Genomic DNA, 23,232 nt, shown 5'->3' on the forward strand with positions numbered 1-23,232 from the left:
TGAAATGATGGTGGCAGCAAATGCGTTCCTAGGGTTTTGCTAGGGGAGAGAGAGAGAGAGAGAGAATTAGACTGAAGCACCACTTCACTGGAATGCTGAAGCCTCCATAACTATGAAGCTGTTTTTGCTACACCCCTGAATTACTCATTCAAACACCATGCTAATTAAGAGTGCCTTAAAGTAATGGAAGTAGGCAGCAACATCCTTAAATATAAATCATTTTCACCTCTGCAGGCCACATGATATGCTACATCTCTCTCTCTCTGTCTGTATTGAAAGTGAATGTTTGCTGTCTCAGTTCATCAGTTCACATTAGCCTCATGCTGAATATTTAAACACAGAACAATTTAAACGCACCATGAAGGGAGACAGCGACTGCGCTTTCACTGGGAACAGCAAGGGCTCATCTAATAATAATTTAGTAAATCAGCCATTTAGTGGCTCAGTTGTACGCTGCATTGTGCCAAATAATATTCACTTCAACTGTACGCTGATACAATTGAGATTCAGACCCAAGTCACGCAGCCATCTTTTGCTCAATGGAGAGATGAAACGGAAAATCGCCCTCCCAACAGAGTAATTGTGTTTAGTGATTTATCATAAATATAGTGGCATAGCAATAGAAACAGGAATTGGTTGTATATGGTACAGTGTAGTCTAATTATGCTTTTATTGTTTTAGTTTCTTATGCATGGGCTATTCAGCAATTCAGAGCTTGCCATCCAGGGCTGGCTTTAGGCCGATTCCACCAATTCCCCGAAATCGGGCCCCGCGCCTAAGAGGGCCCCTCACCCAGTGACAATCCCTTCCCTGGCTAGAGGTGTCTTTTTAATTTCACTCACCCGGCGGTGCTGAGTCTTCGGCGGCACTTCGGTGGCAGGTCCTTCAGTGCCACCGAAGACCTGGAGCTAGTGAAGGACCCACTGCCAAAGTGCCGCCGAAGACTTAGAACACCGCCTGGTGAGTACAAGCCCCACGTGTTTTTTTACATGTGTGTGTTTTTTTTTTTTTTTAGTCATCCCTGATGGGGCCCTGTCGAAACTGTTCGAATTGGGCCCTGCACTTCCTAAAGCCGGCCCTGTTGCCATCATATCTTCAACTCTGTATGTATGTGGATGAGGAACAGTGACATAGCAGAACTGTGCAGGGACCAGTCATACCTTTAGGAGGCAGTGTACTGCCCTTGTGGAAGCCCATGGAGCCTTTGTCTCATAGACCAGCATGATGTCCTGGAGGAGCTCTGGGAGTGCAGCTATGATGGTCCCTTTCACAGGGTGCCCTTTGTCCCACTCCACGGAAGCACTGCAAGACCCATTTAGTTCCTCCGCTCCCTGAATGCAGGGGGTACAGTTGTATGAATCATAGAATCATAGAATATCAGGGTTGGAAGGGACCTCAGGAGGTATCTAGTCCAACCCCCTGCTCAAAGCAGGACCAACCCCCAAATAAATCATCCCAGCCAGGGCTTTGTCAAGCCTAACCTTAAAAACCTCTAAGGAAGGAGATTCCACCACCTCCCTAGGGAACCCATTCCAGTGCTTCACCACCCTCCTAGTGAAAAAGTTTTTCCTAATATTCAACCTAAACCTTCCATTTTTTCGCCATGTGCGCCAGGGCCAAATCCTTACTCTCATAAATAATCCCTGTTTACTTGAGTAAAACAGCAGGATTTGTTCCCAATTGTGTTATTTTCAAACACTTCTGCAGAGAAGTCAGTACACAATTAGGCTGACAGAATTATATAGGAAATGGAACAAGCAGAGGTATATTCTCTTAGCGCATCTTAATATGAGGATTAAAAGATGTGTGCAGATTTGCAGTAACTACCTATGCAATTCATGCACTAAAAACTGTCTCTTCATGTTAGTTGTACCTGTAGGAACCATGTTATAACCTTAGATATGTTACTGTTGAGTAAGAAGCAGGATGGTTTGAGGAATTAATAATTTAGTTCTATACCTAGCTGTTCCACAGACTTTTTATTTGACCTTGGACAAGCCTTGCCTTAGTTTCTCCATCTGTAAAATGGGGCTAATATTTTAGGTAATATTTGTTTGTTTCAGTTATTTGAGCTCCTACACAGGCTCTGAGCCCTATACATATGTTATAAAAGCACCTTTCCTCATAAGCCACAAAAGTTTCCCCAAATAAGGTCCTTACCTCTCCACCTACTAAGTCAGCCTGGTCTGTCAGAAACAGCTGAGGAAAACAGCTAGGCTATGCTGAGTGAAGAGATCAAGGCTCTCTCTGATGCTCTATGTGATCAAGGCTCTCTCTGATGCTCTATGTGATCAAGGCTCTCTGTGATGGTGGGGAAATAATACCTACCTTCTTGGGGTGTTGTGAAATTTCATCCTTTCTTGTAATAAGGAACTTTGAGATCCTCAGATGGAAGGCATTCTAGAAGTGTGAAGCATTATCAATGAGCCAGCCTACAGTTACCATTTCTAAATTTAGTTGCAGGTGATATACAGTGGTTCACTCTGATATAAAATATTATCACTGCATATTTCTCAATTCTCACAACACACTCCAGTTGAGCAGCAGAGAGCATCCTTCTTACCATCATGATGCCGTTTAGCAGCATGTGCTAGAGGCATATGGTGTCATTGTCATAATTCTTCTAAGAAATACAGGGCTTCACAATCTATACTTAACTGCTGACACTTGAAAACTCAGACATTTTGGTAAAATGAATCAGGCTGTAATGTTTCTTTTATGAGATCTCTTCTCATAGGAAGGAGGTTTGGCACCATTTGGAGATCAAGCATAGTGATCCATCATAGTAAAGTCAGCTGTCCCAGCCAGCTTCTCAGAGGTCACTCGATCGAACCAACAGCTCGTACAACTATATTATTACTTATGGAACAGTAATTGAGGCACTATGGATAAAAATTACCTGGTCTAATAGGCAGTGAACAATTTGCTCTCAATACAATTATAAGCCAAATCATTCATTTCATAACACTTGGACTAATTTATTTGTTGACCTTTTAATATCCATAGCTCTTCAGCTGTATTAACTGCAACTCAGAAAAATCTCTTGTTCATTTTACTTTCATTGATTTTTTTTTTTCCATTGAGGCAATAACAGTTGTTTGAGTACAGCCTTTCCTTTCCGTTGTAAAAGTCAATCATGTAACTTATGGTGATATAACTCCTCTGGAGTGAAACATCTTCTAAGTACAATAGTGTACAGTCTCATGCAATCTCTATAAACAAGGGCATGCATTTTGGCTTTGTTTTCATGATAGATCTGTGTTCACATTAATATATTGGACAGTGGAAGATGGAGATGGTGCACAGGAATGTTATATAAAGCTATGCCACCCTATTGATGGACCTATCCTTCATGAATTTATCTAGTTTTTGTTTGGTTTTTTTGAACCCTGTTATAGTCTTGGTCTTCACAACATCCTCTGCCAAAGAGTTTGACAGGCTGAATGTCTGTTGTGTGAAGAAATAGTTCCTTTTGTTTGTTTTAAACCTACTGCCTATTAATTTCATTTGGTGACCCCTAGGTCTTGTGTTATGAGAAGGAGTAAATAACACTTCCTTATTAACTTTCTCCACACCAGTCATGATTTTGTAGCCCTCTATCAAAATTGCCCCTTAATTATCTTTTTTCCAAGTTGAAAAGTCTGTCTTATTTTTCTCTCCTCATATGGAAGCCGTTCCATTCCCCTAATCATTTTCCTGAACCTTCTCCAATTCCAATATATCTTTTCTGAGATGGGGCAATCACATCTGCACGCAGTATTTAAGATGTGGGCCTACCATGGATTTATATAGAGGCAATACGATTTTTTTTGTCTTATCTATCTCTTTCATAATGATTCCCAACATTCTGTTTGCTTTTTTGACTTGCAGCCCAAAGGACCACCAAGCACTTTGCAGACTGGAACTGGTCAAACTTTTCTAAATTTCAAGTTTTTGACATTTCAATTGTAAAAAAATCTTGACGCTATTGGATAATTTTCTTTATATTTCTGGGGCTTTCATCTTGCCTGATAGCTGTCTGAAATATTTTGACATTTGAAAAATATATATACATATATATATATTATTTTTATATATTTTGGAAAAGCAGTAAAAATTTCAAAACATTTCTGTGAAATTTGTTATTTTTTCAATCAACTTTGAGAGCGACTATAAAACAGTGATTGTTTCATTCACCACTGAAAATGGAGCCTTGTCTGGTATGAAATGTGATACCTATTTTCATATCACAGAGCCGTCAAGGGAACTATACTTTATCCAACTGAAATCAGCTGGCAGGAGGAATTTAATCAGAAAAATGTGAATGGTAATTGTGAATCATTTAAGAACACCTTACTAGATGCCCCAAAGGCCACAATTGAGGAAGAAAGCCACACTTGTTAAAAAAAAACCAACCTGGTTTAGAGAATAAGTGAACGCAGCTATAAAAAAACAAGTGCGTGTATATGTGTGTGTGCATATATATCACAAATGGGGGAAAAAAAGGGAAGTTGATAGTAATAAATATGAATCAGAAGTTAGGAATTGTAAAAAAAAAAAAAATTTGATAAGGGAAGCCAAGGGATACAAGGAGAAAGTTAAGGACAATAAGAAGGAGTTTTAAAAGTATATTGAAATAAAATAATCTGGACAGTGGTATTGGTCCATGACTAGATGGAAATGGTAGAACTATCAATAATGCAGAAAAAGTAGAAGTCTTCAATAAATATTTCTATTCTGTATTTAGGCAAAAACAGATGATAGTCTCACTGAATGGTGATGATAACACACATTCCATTCTACAAGTATCTAGAGGATATTAAACAGACGCTACTAAAGTTGGACATTTTTAAAGCAGCAAGTCCAGATAACTTGCATCCAAAAGGTTTTAAAAAGCTGGCTGAGGAGTTCACTGGACTCTTAATGTTAATTTTCAATAAGTCTTGGAGCACTGGGAAAGTTGCAGAAGTCTGGACAAAAACTACTGTTGTGCCAATATTTAAAAAGGGTAAATGGTATGACCTGGGTAATTATAAGACTGTCAGGCTAACATCAATCCCGGTCAAGATAATGGAGCAGCTGATATGAGACTTGACTGATAAAGAATTAAAGGAGGGTGATGTAGTTAATGCAGATCAACAAGGCTTTATGGAAAATAGATCCTGTCAAACTAACTCTGAGATTACAGATTTGGTTGATAAAGATAATAGTGTTGATGTAATAGATGCAGACTTCTGTAAAGCATTTGACTTGGTACTGCACGACATGTTTAAGGACGTATACTGGGCTTGGGGAAGGGAGTCTTTTGTTACCAGTAAGCAAGAAAGTTGAAAAAGTCTTTTAACAACACAAGCTAGGAAGCACTTCACTGGAGTAGTTCTGCTTGAGCTAAAGCCTCTTTATGCCATAAAGTACTATTAAGTCCTTTGAACACATAGTTGTAAAATATAATTGTTACACATTTGGCATTTTATGCTTCCCTAGAAATTACCACTTGGTATCTACACCTAATCTACGTTCTTTCTTTTCATTTCAATTGGGTCTGAAGTGGTCCTTCATTGTAATGAGAATGCCCCTTTCAAGAGACTTTTTTCAATTATACTGATGATAAAATGTAAGTGAACGTACTCATTTGTAGGGGTTACGACTTAGCAGTGTTTTAACTGTAATGCTAAAAGTGATCAACATTAATCCAGTCTCTATTTCAACATTTTTATGCACTCGCTCTGGGCAGAACATAGTGGAATATCATTGTAGGTCAAAATCTCACTGCTGCATATTTTTCAGTTTTCATTCCACCATTAAAAGCTAACATGTACTTCAGCACCTAACTAGAAACTGTTCTTATGGTAGATTTACAACCTCAAAACTCTTCACTGTTGGACCAAAAATGTGACAATTCCTCTCATCTTAGTACTTCACTCTTAAGTTATTTTTTTTCATTAAAACTGTTTTATGGGGATTTTAAATGAATTGCACATATGAGTTTATATCTTGTTTCTGGAAAATATCTAGTCAATCATACAGGTTTTTTATATCTACAGCAAATATAAAGATAAATATACCAATGAAAACAAAATTCAGAAGATGAAATAATTAAGTAAAAGCCAATTAATATATAATTAACACTTTAAATGCCAGATAGCTATACTGATAGACACTAGCTTAGGATCTGGCCTTGTAATACTAATTATGATTAGATTCTTTTATAGACTTAAATCCAGTGAAGTGGACCGTGTCACCCTCTTCTGATTTGACCTGGATCGCCAGTTTTTTAAAGGGAATTTGAACCTGGCCTCTTGCCGCAAACAGTTGTGCATGCAAGTGATAGAATAGAGGTTTCAACCTACTTGATTTGCAAGTGAAAAGATGTTTCACACACACAAAGAAGTTAATCATCTCTCTATATTCTACTATGTACACCTGCAAAATTACAAGCTTTTTTTGAAACTTTGGCCCCAAGTATTTTTCACAATTCTTTCTAATAGGATATAAAAATTGTTTCCAAGTAAGGATTGTGAAAGTGCTAGCCCTGTATTTTTAATCAAATGTCTCACAATACAATGTCTAGACACTCACGATGCCATTCCTATCAAATTCTTTTTATGTTTGCGTAAGTCCATGCCCTCCTAATAATTCAAAACATTCTTATTCTTCCATAAAGGAACTTTGTCAACTTTCCAAAAATACACAGGTGTATAGAATGATCAAGATAAGAGCAAGAGTAACAACACTTTCCCTTTTTTGCCACTCTCAACTGCAGCTGTTTTCAAGGAATAGGAAAGTTATTACCATTGAGAGTAGCTGATTTAAGAGCTATCAGGAAATCTTACAGATGCAATATGGAAAAGCAAACCTTAAAGCCTCAGTAAACTCAGTGACCAATATCCACTTCAAAATATACTAGATGCCAATGCAAATATTTGGGGTAAATTTTCAAAGCAAGGAGGTTCAGAGATGATTTTGCATTGTTTAGAAAATGTACATCTGCATACATCACCCAGTGAATGGCCAGTGCAATGCATTGTATGAAATGAATTTAAAATATAGCTATTCAAATCCTTTGAATTTCAGGTAGAAAAAAGATTCTAAACTTCAGAAATGCTTGGTCCAATTATGCTTTCAGCTACACCTTTGTAAATGAGGACTAACCCCCTTACAGGCAATATAAGTGAGAATAGAATGAGGTCCACTGTATTCTGATGAGAGCTGGGCATTCTCTTCCAGGAAGATGGCTGTGTTCTGTGAGCCATTGAGTTGAACACTCATGGACTTACCCATTTTTGATTTGGACACCATTTACCTTGTGTTCCAGTGACCCACTAGGGGCACCCAAGGTTTCCCACTTGGCAAATTAATCATGGTATGGAAGATTGGATTGCATAATTAAGGAGATGGAGTTGTTGATCGAGTCCCTACCTTCTAGAGATCAGGGCTAGAGCTTTCTCTATCATATGAAAAATTGTTCTGTTTCCTAATCTTAGCAGTGTTTCAGACTGACATTCTATGGAGGGTTTTCTTCTTTATTTCCTCGCAGTATGTTCTTTTCCTGATAATCAGGATAATCACCCTCTAGTTGATATTAAGCTGTACCTTTTCGTCTCAGACATATTTCTACCAGTTGACTTTCTTCCTCATTTGCCCTCTGGTCCTTATAGCAGCTCTTCTGTGTTTTTATCTTCAGTGGGAAGACTCAGTTATGGCACATGGGTGTATGTTCCTGATTTTGTTTGTTCTTCAGTCAAGTTTTAGTTCCTGTGTGACTGTAACATCTACTCGAGGATATGTCCTGTCATTTTACACTGTTGTGTTTTTGATAGTTACAGTCCCATTAAATTGGCACATTCCCCTCTTTTTAAATGGATTAAATCTTTGCGTTTTGAATTGCTTATACAAATGGGTTTTCTTTTCACATGCAAATGTTGAAAACAATAAGATAAAGAAATGTGCACTGAGATGCACTGAGTTCATGGACATCCATGCAGACGGCAGCTGGAGTATGGCTTTGAGTCTCCTGAATGTTTAGCTAAAGGACTAGCAAATCGGAATTGTGATGTTGTAACTGGCAGTCCTATTGGCTGTCTACCCAAACATCATTATTCTTTGGTGCGCCTTACACAGAAAGGAGTTCTCATGCTTTATAACTACATCTCTCTCTCTCTCTCCCCACACACACACATACACACCCCTATGAACTAGAATGCATATGTAGGTTGTGAGGAAATAATACATCTATATACATATTTCTTTTAATCTAAAAACTGGTCTTTTTGTAAGAGTATCCATAGTAAGCAGCATCTGCCACTTCAGCCATCACAAAATAGTAATAAATTAAGTATTTAATATTTATCATTTTAATCTGAAATTTCAGAATGTGACTTTTCAAGAGAAGAAGCTAATTGGCAACTTATACTCAGCATTTTAGCTCAGCATGTGGGTTTGTGCTGTCAGTCCCCGTGAAATAAGGAAGTTAGGAGACAGAGCAATAGGTCAGAGATGAGTCGAGGCAGTATGAATGACATCATTATCCATGAGTAACCTCTCCGAAGATGGATGAGCTCTCTCTCGTATTACAATGCTAATAGAGCATTAGAAGGTGATATGATATCTAGACAACACATAAGATAAATGCCTTGTGATTTGCTAGAACAGCGGTTTTTTTTGCAAGTACATAAATCCTTTGGTAGACTAAATAATACGATATGTGGCTGATGAGCATCATGTACAGTGGACAGCTCCTGCTGGACTAAATTCATGTGGCTCTAACAGGTCCCTCAAACATTCTGTAATTGATTTATTTAGATTAAATATTTTTTTAAATGCTAAAAATACTCAAGAGTGCCCTGACATCAGTTAAACCCACAATCCACATTGGGATGGATACGTAATTCTTTTTACTAATTGCAACATTGTAAGCAGAGGTCATCAAGAATGGTAACACATCTTCCTTAACAGTGGCACATACTGGTCATTATGATGAAATTTGACCCCAGTGAACCATATATGGAAAATATTATTCATTCTGAAGACAAGTGGCATAGCAAACAAAGCACTAGACTTTTTAATATGAGATTATAATTCAGTTTAAAGTGTCATGGTCTTGATGAATTCCTATTGGAGAGTTACTCACATCACAAGCTGAACAAATAAAGTTGGACAAGTGCTGTAGTATTCACTTTAGGTAAGTTCAGCCAGAAGTGGATTTAGTTTGAATTTAACGTTCTATGTTGCAAAAGCGCAGTCCTTCTGCTGTGATGATAAAATCCTTCCCTCAGTAATGTTGGACCATGTAGCTACAGGGCTTCCAGGCCTCAGACTCTGCTGCTGTTCACATATGTAAATGTGCCATCCCCCAGTATTTTCAAGAAGGAGAGCTCAGAATGCCTTTGGTTTTGTTTAAAAACAAAAACACAACCAGCCCATTGCATTTTTGTTTCACAAATTAAAAAATAATTCATCTATGTTTACTTTTCCCTAAAATAGAAACCAGATTGTAATTTGGGGGCCCAAAGGGCAAGTTGGGTCTAGTTTAGATTCATAGCCACCCGCAATGCTGGAATACAATGAGCTTCAGTTCTAATATCATTTTTTTCCCAGTTTGGTCATTTATTATTTTTCGAACAACAAAATTATCCTTTTTTCAAAGAAAAGGCAAGAAAATCCTTATCCTGGAACAGGCTAATTTCTGTGTACTCATTTACTCTAAACCAAAAGCAGGGAGACTTTTAGAATAGTGAGAAGAGTGACTCTTTCCTTACAAAGGCCTCCATAAATTAGATATTAGCTTTAGTCAAGAAACATTTTCACTTGCATATTCAAACAGAAGGCCCTTTAGACGATGCCCACTTACAGCAGGAAAATCTAGGCTCCCAGGATGTGAGCAAAGAAGAATTTCAGTGAACAAGAGAGTATCTGGGACATCAACTCTTGACCCTATCATGAGATTTTGTTTTCTAGCGTGCCAGTCTCACTCTTTTTTCAATTAAAAAAGAGTCCATCTGTCACCACCACTGCAGTTGTAACATACAGTATCAACTTGATTTTTAAAGACATAGATCTTTTATATTAGCTGTCCTTTTTATAATACCTTTTACAAATTTAATCAATACATTTTAGTATTCTATATACTTCAAGTGCAACATACAATAAATTTTGAAGTTTCATCTTAAACATGCTTTAGTCTTTAAATTGTTAAAACTGTAGTGCCCTTTCCATCTACTTACATAATGTCATAAAATATACATTTCAAGGTAAATGCAGTCAGCTACTTCAATTTAGTCCCTCAAACTGGTAGTAAATGAGAGGTTAACACTATGGTGCCAAACCCATTATTGAGTAAATTTAGCACCTTGGACAGCTCTGTAAAATCTTTATTGCTTTCCTGACCTGCTCGTCATGTTCTGTCTATGTGTTCAGTGGCTCTCAGCTCTGATTGAAAGGCAATATATTAGATCCTGAACACAAACATGCTCGGGGGCTGGTTCACTGTGAGCGTAATGACATGGAGGTGAGAACAATTTTCTGGTCACTGCAATCCAAGCACATTGCAAGGTCTGTTATTCTAACTTATGGAGGATTTTTGGGGCTCCTCTGTATTTGAAATAATCACTTTAGCACCACTGGTAATTTAAGCAGATCTGAAATAGTTTTCAATGGCATAAAACAAAAACAAGTTAATATCTTTAAAATATATATAGTAGCATTGAAGATGAATTTGTATGTATAGGAGCTATGGTCAGTTCTGGAGTAGAAGAGACCTACCTGACAAAGGAGCTTTTGTGTAACATCTGCCTTGTGTAATCTGAAAATGTCAGATACAAGGAAAGGCTTTTATTGTGTGAAAATGTTGTTAAAAAAGCATGAAGCTCACATTTACAGACTCTGGAGATGCTATAAAAATAACCTGGGACGAGCTGGAAATGTTCAGTGCCACTTGTCAAATGTACTTCAATAAGTCATGATGAAAATTATTTTTTTTTACATGCAGTATGATGTGGCATCAAATAACTTCCAATTCCTTAATAGTGGGAACACATTTGACATTACATGATGTTGCAATAAGATCTCATGTTTTGAGCTTTGCACTGGCCTTCCTCCCCCCCAGTCTCTGCTCAGACTCGGTCCAAAGGATTTTTAGCTCAGCATTACATAGATGATCAAGATGGGTTGTGGGGAGATTGACTAATTTTTAATAATTTGGCATAGTGACATATTAGGCTACAGACATTACCCAAACAGTTTGAAGACTCTATATTGCTTCCTGCTTTTTAAATTAGGAAAAGACAAAATTCGACAAGATCTTTAGTTTGAATCTTTAATGCAAGGCAGATAAGAGTGGTCAATTTTTTAGTGGCTCTGTTAAAACTATCTCTGTATACTAGTAAATTTCTAATTCCCAGGGCCAAACAACACAAACAGGACAAAGGCTGTAGCTGCCTAACTGTTAGAAAACTATTTCAAATGTCTTGATTCAAACTCCATCAATTATATAATGCACTTCGCTTCATGTATGAAAAATAATTGAAATGTGTGCTTTGGAAAGGGGATGTATAGCAACTTAAGGCAAGCCTAAATGTTTACCGGGAGTTCAAAAAACCTCCATCTCATATTTGAATTTAGGACATTATATATGTCATATGTAGTTACTGCAGTATGACAACTGTTTTATCTTATATTATAGAGAATTTAAAATTGAAAAAAATGCTAATATGCATCTAAAAGCTTGTCATTTGAAGAGTTGTTCGAGGATTTCTGAAGAGGTTATGGTGACAGCAAAATGAATGCAATTATATCTATTTTCTGATCACAGTGTACAATATATGCTACATTACTGCTCCTTTTTGGTATAAAATATAGCTATTGTGTAAAATATTTTAAGTTAAACTTTTTTAACTTTACACAGAAGTATTAAAAAACCCTAAGAATTGGTGCTGCATCTATATTTGTAAACCTCCTGCAGAAATATATATTTGGATGCAGCTTCGTGTTTCTATATTCGATAAACACTCAGCTATGGGGAAAAGCAGAAACATCATTTGTATTTAAGAGTGTGAGTGTGGGTAGGTTTTTTTCAGACCAATAGAGATCTGCTGGATATTCTGACATCATACAGAGGAAGATTTCCTTTGGTCTAAATTTTGCAGATGCAGTTAAAAATTTTCATTTCGGGCTTGTTAGCCTGACTTCTTGCATGCTTAAAAATATAAACAAAGGAGACATGGTATTACCCAGATGTCAGTAGAAAATACTAAAGAAGCAACAGAGTTTGAGAGAGGAGGAAAGAAGAGTTCTTCTTAAAGCATATCATCATAGAGAACCACAACAACAATAAACAAAGGAGCAGATGGAGAAAGTGACAAACAAGGCAATTAAAGGTAGAGTTATACCCAAAATTCAGAACCAGTTCCTGGATGGTTTAAAATAATGCTTCCATGTAGGGAATTCTGCCAGCAGTCCCTTCTCAGCCCTGCTTTGTCTCTCCATAATATTGTTGTGCAGCCCTTGCACATATGTGATCATGACTGTGGCCCATAACATCAAAACCATAGAAACTGAATGTTACATTATCAGTAGCACAGGACTGATTGGATCTCCTTTGACTGTGGCCTGTCTGATAAGGTCACAATTCCTGTGATACGCAATTAAGAGTGAAATAAACACATCTAAGGGATGCATAACATGCTCTGAATGACATTGATTGCAGTAATCTAGTAAATGACCTCAGGATTGTATTCTGCAATAAATCTATGAGTGGTTTATAGTGCAGATGGCAGAGACAATTGAGTGATGTATTTTATTTTGCAGCATCAATGACTCTCACCCTTTTGACTTGATTAAGCATGTGTGTGAATAGGATGAACTAGTGATTTAACACTATTCAATGTTTGCTGAGAGTTGTTGCTTGCAAAGACTACCTGGTTGGAAAAAATAACGCAACCAATACAACAATATAAAAAGATTCTAACTAGCTGCTTTTCCTACATTGTGTTTATTGAATTCAAAGGAGCATGTCTGTTTTTATATTGACAGGAAGTGATACTGAAGAGGGCTGCTGATTTAGTGGAAGCACTCTATGGTATGCCACATAATAACCAGGTAAATGTATTCTACTGGAGCAACTCTAAAACCTCAATGAGCTTTAGTCCGGGAGTGATGGCTAAGGTTATAAGCATGTTATTACAGAGTGAAAGGAGGACAAATGTATGAGAAAACATAACATTTTGGCTGATTGGGTGTTTTGGGCTGGGGAGTGAAGTGTGTGAATTTATTGCTCATGTAAGTAGTTGGCTTCCCAGCCATGAAGAGTTTTATCCCAGGTTGCCAGAAAACATATAATTTGGGCAGCAACATTGTAAGATTCTTGCCCTGCCACTGTGATCTGCGGTGCCTTGCCCCTGAGAAATGAGTGAGTAGTTTACTCTCTATCCCTATTCAATCTTTGGCCTCTAACAATCAGGGTGCCATTGTTTTTTTGATGTGCCAATTGTCTTTGCCCACTGGGATGTGGACCTGGCCTGAGACTTCCAACTCCTTTCCCAGAGAGGTCAGTATTTATCATCAGACGTTAATAATGTACTGTCATTAACTGTCTGGGTGGAGTCAGTCACTGATTTAGAAACAAGCCACCCAATCTGAGCCTTTGAGCCATCCATTGTCTAGTACATTTAACAGAACACATCTCCTTGCATTTGTTGGAAGATCATTTGACAATCCTTTTGATTTGTTCCTTTCCCCTCTCCAGGAAATAATTCTGAAAAGAGCAGCAGATATTGCAGAAGCTCTCTACAGTGTACCCCGCAATCACAACCAGCTCCCAGCACTTGCTAACACATCAGTCCATGCAGGGATGATGGGAGTGAATTCCTTTAGTGGTCAGCTAGCAGTCAACGTCTCGGAAGCCTCACAGGCCACCAATCAGGGTCAGAGAAAGAAATAGCTTCTTCTTTGTATGCACCCTATGCTGACAAATGTCAGAGCATCAGGCACTAAGGATGTAGGTCAATCAAGAACTGGTTATTCTACACTAGGCAAGGAGCATGCCTAGTGAATGATTCTCTTGCATATTCCATGCATGATTTTGTCAAGGGATAATAGATTGCTTAATGACTTTGCCCCCAGCTCTGGAAAGCACTTACGCAATGCTTTCCTGACAAGGGATGGTTTCTTGAATTGGGGCCTTAAAAAGTGTTTCCTTACAATGCAAGAGTATCCGTTCAGTATTTGCATTATGTAAGACCCACTTTGGGGACTATTTTTAAAATTTTCATCAAATTTTGAAACTTTAAAATATCTTGCCTGATTTTTTTTTAAGACATTTTCTGGACAGTTCCCTCTCCCCCTCCCCCTCTTTCAATTGGCAGTAGAGCGAAGATAATTGTTTTTTAATTTAAAAACATTCTCACATTTTGTCAGATTCAAAAAAGTATTTATGCAAATACTTTCACAGTTTCCTCTCCCGCTTTTTGACCAGCTCTCCCAATATGAAGTTTGGAATATATTTTGGTGGTAACACCAGTAAAAGGGGGTGTTCTCCTGGAAGGTTGAAAGACCAGTTTACATTACATGAATATATGTATAACTTTAGAACGTAACATACTTTCTACCAACGCACCCTGGGACAAGCAGCAACATTTGGGTTTTATCTCTCAGAAGTGGAAATGTATTTTGTATGTTCTAATATAGTTGGGTCTGAAAACTAATCCTATATCCCAACGTGATTTCCCCAACCCTGTTGCCCACAATTCTGTGGAAATTCGGAGCTGGATCTGGATTTAAACTTTGCAGCTAGTTTCTATCTCTACCACAAATTCAGATATCTTAGAACTTTGGAGAATTCATTTATCTAGGTCCTACGCCCTACATTTAAAAGTGGCTACAGATACTTTAAAGGGACACTTTAAAGTGGTTTACGGTTTTGAAGGGCACCCAGAACATTCAGAAAATTAGTCCTTTTAACTTGTGTCAAATTGAGCACTCAAAATTGTTGCTCACTTTTGAAAATTGTGGCCAAATGTATACACCAACTCCACAGAATCATAGACTTTAAGGTCAGAAGGGACTATTATGATAATCTTGTCTGACCTCCTACACAACACAGGCCACAAAATCTCACCCACCCACTCCTGTAACAAACCCCTAACCAATGTCTGAGCTATTGAAGTCCTCAAATCGTGGTTTAAAGACTTCAAGGTGCAGAGAATCCTCCAGCAAGTGACACTTGCCCCATGCTGCAGAGGAAGACAAAAAAAATCCAGGGCCGCTGCCAATCTGCCCTGGAGGAAAATTTCTTCCTGACCCCAAATATGGCGATCAGCTAAATCCTGAGCATGTGGGCAAGACTCACCAGCCAGCATCCAGGAAAGAATTCTCTGTAGTAACTCAGATCCCACCCGATCTAACATCCCATCACAGACCCTTGGGCATATTTACCTGCTAATAATCAAAGATCAATTAATTGCCAAAATTACACTATCCCATCATACTGTCCCCTCCATAAACTTATCAAGCTTAGTCTTGAAGCCAGATATGTCTTTTGACCCCTTGGAAGGCTATTCCAGAACTTCACTCCTCTGATGGTTAGAAACCTTCGTCTAATTTCAAGTCTAAACTTCCTAATGGCCAGTTTATATCCATTTGTTCTTATGTCCATCTCTGATCTCCTACCAACAACCCCTGAAGAATAAGCCTGATGTATTTTACTGTAGTTTGCATTATTTGTCTTAGTTTCGCAGATTTTGGGAACAGAGTGGGGAGGGTGATGTTTAGAAATACTTCTCTTTAACCTTTTCCCCTCTCCAAAAAAAGGTTTTACTCGCAACTCAAGCAGTGTGTCACCTCATGGGTATGTGCCAAGCACCACCCCTCAGCAGACAAACTACAACTCCGTCACAACAAGCATGAATGGCTATGGGAATGCTGGAATGTCAAATTTAGGTGGTTCTCCAACTTTCCTCAATGGATCTGCTGCCAATTCTCCCTATGCCAGTGAGTATCATATGACACTTCTGCATTTTGCACTTTTTCATTAGAATGAAATTTTGACTCTTCTGCGCTATGCAATAGTTAGTTGCTATTCTGGTCTCCCTAAGTCACTGGCCCTTTGAAGCACTTTTTAGTGTTGCCATGAGTGCACTGCTCTACTTTATTATTATTATTATTTGGGAGAACGTGCAGGGTTGAAAAAGAATAATCTCTCTCACGACTGAGAGTTTCAAAACTTTCTTTGCATCCGTAAATAACAACACACCCCCTTAAACGCTGCTAATTCTGGAAAAATGGAGATCACGTAAATGACTTCATGTCTGCTGGATTTTGTCAAAACTTGTAGCCTCAACACTGAGCTTGTTATTTGGAGATAAGGGAGTTTGAGACTATTTGCTAAGTGAAACCTAATTTGTTCCAACAGTAAGGTATCAAAGTCAGAAAAGATAGGGTAACTTTGGCACGGGTTGGTATTTATCTGTGTAAATAGTATGCAAACACCCCTCTTGGCAATTATTAATTGCCGTTGGGCCGCATCTTGAGGCCGTAATTCACTGTTTTTGTTGTTGCTCAGTCCTATATTGACTTCACTTGAGACTGAGTAAAATTTGAGCAAGAGTCTCAGAATTTAGCTTATTTTTGTTAAGCATTTCTAGAGTGCCACAGAGATACAAAACATTGAAAAGCGCATGTTCCATGCTCTAACGAGCTTACAGTCTGAGGTTCCAACCCTGCAAACATTTATGCACAGGACTGACTTTATGCCCATTGACTTCAAAAGAGCTACTCAAGTGTGTAAGATTCAGCATGTTGGCAAGTGTAAGCGATTTCGTAAATGTAACTACTCGTATGCGTAAGACAGGATTGGGGGCTGATCCTGCAAAACCATATGTATATGAGTAGTAGAAACTAATGGGAGCTGCCCAGTTCACCCACCCTTACACACATTGTGTAGTAGCTTACTCTGTGAGTAGTTCCGCTGGCATCAGTGCAAACTCAGTGAAAGAACAGGTCGGTAAGGACTAGTCATGCAAGTGAGATTTTGTAGGGTCAGACCCTAACATGTTCTGTACATGTGGGATACTAAATATATCAGCATGTATAATTCTAAAGTTATCTGACATTCAGAATGACAGTTAATTATATTGCAGTGCATGCAGTGATTCCAGATTTGAAAAGGAACTAATAACAATTCAATTTGAAAATATTGACCTCGGCTTCTTAGCTTCCCAATATTTAGAAAAAAATGTGCTCCTACAAACCTAGCACTTTGTAACCGGGGAATCCCCGATCAGTATTACTTCATTACTCTGATAACAATGGAATCTTTAATGTTACAAATTTTCTTACTTGTTAACCTGGATTTCCTATAATAGAACCTGTGCGCTCTGAATTCATAATGCAACATGACTAAAAAGGCATCTTTTTTTGGAAACAGATGCCTGTAACCCATTAAAAATACTCCTGCAATTTATTATTTCATATTTACGAATGAAGCCATCTTTGGAGTAAGACTTCACTTCTCAGTCCTGATTGTTTGCTTTATTCTGTTTTTATTTTCGGAGGGGTTGTGGTAGATGTATCATTCTGTTAATATCTAATCCATTCAGTCAGAAAATGTTTCAATCACGACCTGAAAATTAAAAGGTGGCATGCTTAATTAAATCAATAAACTAATTGCTGGATAGTAGCAATTCAATTTAGGTGCTTTGATTGTTCTTCCTTAACAAGTGCTTGCAGACACCAAGTGACTTCAGACTAGATTGTATCTGTCAGACTGTAAAACTTTGAACATTTAATTTCCATTAATTGATTTCCTCAGTGTTTCACAAATATGATATCCGATTCTCATACAGGGACTCAGATGGGATGATTTTTATCTGCATGGATGCAAATAAAATAATAATCCAAAACCCAGCTGATTTGAATTTTCTTCCTATAATATTTAATTATTCATAAACCACTCATGTTCATAAATAGTTTCTAAACCAGATAAGAATAAGGAATCCCACTGGTAATAGGTCCCTTTCTGTTTTGATTCAAGGCTGGAGTCCAATAATACTGTATTAACTGGAATTGTTTGGATGTATTTTTATGAAAACAAACTCCCTACATGATAAATCCATGACCCAAAGACATTAATTGCATTATACAGTAAACCAACAGGATTCCAAGTACTCAGCCATTTAAAAATCAAACCTCCTTTGTGTCAGCTTTGCAATGTAAACAGTGGGTGTTTAAAAATCAGACACATCTGAATAAGTTGCCTTCATTTAAAAATATTCTAAGCCTGTTCATAAAACTTGAAGACATCTATTTACTCCCATAAGTGGGGCAAAATGTTGAGCTGATATATATCAGAGTAGCTCACTTGAAGACAATCGAGCTACAATGATTTACACCAGTTGAGCATCTGGCCCATGGCTCTGAATGAAAATGTAGCATTCTTGATCTCCAGACTGTGGTCACAGATCCACCAGGAGGTTTTCTTGACTTGGCTGTCATAAAAGTAAGTCCCTGTTTTCAGTATCCTAAATATCACCCAACATATGATTTGTTAATCCAACCCTTCCCCTTATACCATCCTGTCCTCTCACCGTGCCCCCCTAACCCACCCACCCATTGGCCAGATGAAAAATATGAATAAATGTTTGTGATGCTGTGTACTCTGATGATGGCCCTCAGAGAAGTCCAATGGGGTCCAGAGAAGAAGGCGGCTTCCCAAAGCTGATTGACACTTTGAAGCTAGAGAACAGCCTGATTTTGGCATTTATAAATGAGAATGCATCATCACAGGACCCACAGGTCATCTTGAGATAGGCTAGGTGGAATTCACTTATCGAGATGGCAAAGAAGGTACACTTGGGAAGCAGGATTTACAGGGGTGATGCCCACAATGAGAAAATTGCATTGTGCAATTACTACCACATCTTACATAGGATAGAGTGGGACTGGAAAAGGTTCAGAGAATGACAACAAAGACGATCAAGGGTTTGGAACTGCTTCCCTACAAGAGATTAAAAAGATTAGGGCCTATCAGCTCAGAAGAGAGACATCTACAGAGCGATATGCTAGAAGTTCGTAAAAATCATGAGTGATGTGGAAAAAGTGAATAGAGAAGTGCTACTTACCCTTTCCCAGAAAACTCTGGGGTCACCTGATAGAAATTAATAGGCAGCAGGTTTAATACAAAGTGCTTTTTAACACAACTTACCTGAGGCAATCATCGCCTTGGGATGTTGTGGTGGCCAAAAGTATACATGGATTCAAAAAAGTACTGGAGAAGTTCATGGAGGACAGGTCCATCACTGGCTGTTAGCCAAGATGGTCAGGGACACAACCCCATACTCGGGACAACCCTAAACATCTGACTGCCAGAAGCCAGAAGTAGAAGACGGTGTGGATCACTCCATAATTGCCCTGTTCTGCACACTACCCTGAAGCTTTGGCAGAGGACACTGTTGGAGACAGGATACTAGGTAAGATGGACCATGGGTCTGACCCAATATGGAAGCTGTTATGTTTTTATGTTCTAGTTCCAAGAATCAAAAAGAGTAAACATAAATAGATGAATCTATGACAGCAGCCATCTTGCGGTTTCAGCAGCCTCCATGCTGCCTATAGCTCAATTAACTTTTAGAATCTGCTGAAAGTCACTTCTACCTTGACCCCTCCTGACCCAGAGAACAAATCACAAGTCAGGAGACTCGTGTAACTCTCCACCCTCTTAATAGCACTTTTTCACCCCCAACCCATCCAATGGGAATAACAGAAAAATCCCAGCCACTGGTGCTGTGCAGCTGACTCTTGTCAAATAGGTTGGCTGGGTACCACAAGCTGTGATCTTCTGCAGGTTTTATGAAACACTGCAGATCTTTCCAGACCCCTTTAGCTGCAAAGATGGGCTGCCTTCAATGCAAGTATCTCAGTCCAGTTGAAAGGCCTGGACTTTCCAAATAAGACCTAGCTCCAAGTTTCCATCTAAAATACTGTACTATCCCTTCAGCGATTGAACTGGCATCATCTGCCACATTAAGGAAGTCCTAAAGATTTGTCCCAATCATAGCTAAAGTAACTTAAAAATAATAATAAAGTAATGTGCTGGATGAAAAGGAAGAGTCTATCACACCAACAAGAATGATGATTAAGAACATAAGAATGGACACACTGGGTCAGACCAAAGGTCCATCTAGCCCAGTGTCCTGTCTTCCGACAGTGGCCAGTGCTAGGTGCCCCAGAGGGAATGAACAGAACAGGTAATCATCAAGTGATCCATCCCCTGTCGCCCATTCCCAGCTTCTGGCAAACAGAGGCTAGGGATACCCTCCCTATCCATCCTGGCTAATAGCCATTGATGGACCTATCCTCCATGAACTTATCTAGTTCTTTTTTGAACTGTGTTATAGTCTTGACATTCACAACATCCTCTGGCAAAGAGTTCCACAGGTTGATAGTGCATTGTGTGAAGAAATACTTCCTATTGTTTTAAACCTGCTGCCTGCTAAGATTCGTGATCAAGTACTAGGCAGTAAGGCCTGCGAGATTTACAGTGGTGATCGCCACATACTATGTGCCAGATTTTCAGAAGTGCTGAGCACGCAGGACTCTAACTGAAGTCAAGGAGAGATGTGGATGGTCTCAGGGCCTTTTGAAATCAGGACCTGTGCATCCTGGAATCAGAAATCTTTTCTTCCCAGTGTCTGCTTGTGAATCCACAGTGTAAGAAATGCTTGGTTTTGGGTTTTTTTCCTCTAGTCGTGCCATCAAGTCCAACAATGGCCTCCTCCACTAGCCTCCCATCAAACTGTAGCAGTTCCTCCGGGATTTTCTCCTTCTCACCAGCCAACATGGTCTCAGCGGTGAAACAGAAGAGTGCGTTTGCCCCTGTCGTGAGACCGCAAACTTCCCCACCTCCCGCTTGCACCAGCACCAATGGCAATAGCCTGCAAGGTAGGTGAGATCAGCACGGGGAGGAAGATTGCTCCTCTTGAAATTGCAAGGTTGCAGCGCTACATTACGCACAGCATGTAATTAGGCGTTTAATTAGATGTTGGCAGAGGGGATGGAGCTTGATGGGGCTGTTGTGGTCTCTGGCCTATAGTTTACTCCTATAAAGAATAACTGGAATCTATCCCCAAACCCCTGTGCCTAGCAGGTGACTGGGAACATGCCCTTTCTTTAACTCTACTAATCCTAGTGAATTTAGATGCTATGGCTTTAAAAGCACCCATCTAGTGTTTTGATAAAGACGAGAACTATTTCCGCTTACTAATACCATCCTTTTTCTTTCTTTCCTCTCTTATTCCCTGTTGTCGTCCATTATCAGACCAGTCTTTTGTGGACTCTAGCAAGTACTCCACTGCAGGGTCTCTCCAGGGGCTGGCCTTCTCCTGAAGTACGTCACTCAATCTTCCCTTCCTTTTTTTTCCTTTGTCATCGTACTCTTATGCAGAAATCCTTCCGACTCCGCGAGAGCTGTAGAGCATCACAGCACATACACAGCTGCAAAGCTTGGTGCATATGTTTGCCTTTAATAAATACAAGGCGCATTCTTACCTAAAAGCAGCATTTCCCAGTTTATTGCATAACGGGACAAACTGCTCCTTGTGATTAATGGACTGCACGTAAGCCAATTAATCTCCTAAATGATGCAGTGTCCCTTTGAAAGCCTCTTCGGCTGTTGGTAATACAGGAGCTTCTTCTTTTCGATGTCCCTAGTTCTCTAATTCAAAAGTATACGAATATGGTTACCTAAGTACGTAATCGTGTTCGTGCACACTGCGGGAACGGGAGATTAAACTCCAGTCAGCACTGGGGATGCTGCAGGAAACCAAACTGCCCATTTCATTGTTTGCTGCGACGTACTGTACAATGTGGTGCCGAACCCTCCCTTATAATTACTGTACGCCACGTTAGCATGCTGAGACGTGTATGTGTTCCTGCTCACTCAGATCGAGAAGGTTTCATATGCAGATGCAGCCAACTGGCTCAGACTGTGCCAGAGGTGGAAAGGTTTTGTGATGCATGCTGTACTTTAGATTTCAGGTTTGGGCATTTTCCTTTCCACATGCCTGTGCAAGTCCAATAAAGAGCACTGAGTGGAGAATAAACCCTTTAGTCACTAAACCCATTTCACTTAGGGCTTGTTTCGGAATGATCTATTCAAAATTTGTGTAATGTCCTAAAGTATCTGCGTGCCATGCCACAGCTTCTGTCATTCCAGAGGGGAGAGACGCTTGCCTCGCAGTCAGAGCTGAGATGGCATGATTCACAAAATAAAATCTATATGCATGTAGAGTGGGAAGAATTCATTCATAAAATCTGGCATCTATCATGCCTAAAGATAAGCGTTGCATTCAGCGTACTTTAGACTGATAAATTGGGGGTATAAATCCTTATGCCAAAATAAGTAGTTCTAAGGCTAGAACATATGAATTAATAGTTTTTTTGAGGTGTCAGTCAAGCCCCTCATTTAACACGTTAGAAACAAAACAATCAGGTTTTCAATCGACAGCTAAACCTTGGCTCACAGAAAATGTGCTCTTTTTAAAAATCCGTCACTGCCAGTGACCTGCAGATTTGAGCAACATTTATTTGCAACAGCATCAATTACAATTATTTAGCCTTGTGAATAAAAATTGGAAACCGATAGTTGGCTCACATGGGCTTTTGAGAGTGTTTGTGTTTCTTCTGTCCCTTCCCCCCTTGCTTTGGAGTGGGGAAAGAGAGTGAGCAGCAGGAGGGTTTTTAAAAATCATTGTTTTTCACTTCGTCTCACACGGAATTCCAGATTTCACCTTCTGTATTATGAAAAGCAATTATGGAATGAACTTAGAGTACTGGTCGCAGTTGGGGAATGCTGATTGCTGCCTCGTTATGTCACGTCCAGAAAACACACCGATCGAAGTATTTCCCCTAATTTGTATTTAGCAATTCAGTTTCATAATAGGAATAAAACACCAAGAGAAACAGTTCATTTCTAGGGCACCACTGAACTTCTTGGTGAGTTAGACACACGGCCTTTAGCCCTGTGCCTTATGACACCACCCGAGGCATACAATAATCACTCAGAAATGCACTGCCTGTTGTGTCTTATTGCTTAAATAAACAACCATATATAAGGAGGCTTTCTTCACTCTTAGGCGTCTGGTTACACCAGAAAGCAATCAAGCTTTGCTTATGTAGCAGAAGTCACTAGAACTGCAGCCATGCTGATCTGTTGTTCTCTTTGCCGAGCAATTTTGTAAAACTCAAAATACATTATTTCTGTAA

The 23,232-nt window shown here is 39.1% G+C and overlaps 1 protein-coding gene across 8 annotated transcripts in view; it reads left to right on the forward strand.

The window, feature by feature from the left end:
* Positions 1-23,232, forward strand: part of EBF1 (EBF transcription factor 1) — a 325,256-nt gene that overhangs the window by 294,306 nt on the left and 7,718 nt on the right. For 4 of the 8 annotated variants that reach the window (XM_050961296.1, XM_050961297.1, XM_050961298.1 and 1 more), the window contains exons 12-16: positions 13,009-13,074; positions 13,721-13,898; positions 15,784-15,963; positions 20,716-20,910; positions 21,287-21,355. In XM_050961296.1, the coding sequence (XP_050817253.1) occupies positions 13,009-13,074; positions 13,721-13,898; positions 15,784-15,963; positions 20,716-20,910; positions 21,287-21,354 (687 nt within the window). In that variant the 3' untranslated portion in view covers position 21,355. The remainder of the gene's footprint in view (positions 1-13,008; positions 13,075-13,720; positions 13,899-15,783; positions 15,964-20,715; positions 20,911-21,286; positions 21,356-23,232) is intronic. The other 4 variants (XM_050961300.1, XM_050961301.1, XM_050961302.1 and 1 more) reach the window with 1 other exon arrangement.

The sequence above is a fragment of the Gopherus flavomarginatus genome, chromosome 7 (genome assembly GCF_025201925.1).
Source record: "Gopherus flavomarginatus isolate rGopFla2 chromosome 7, rGopFla2.mat.asm, whole genome shotgun sequence".
Classification (NCBI taxonomy): Eukaryota; Metazoa; Chordata; order Testudines; family Testudinidae; genus Gopherus; species Gopherus flavomarginatus.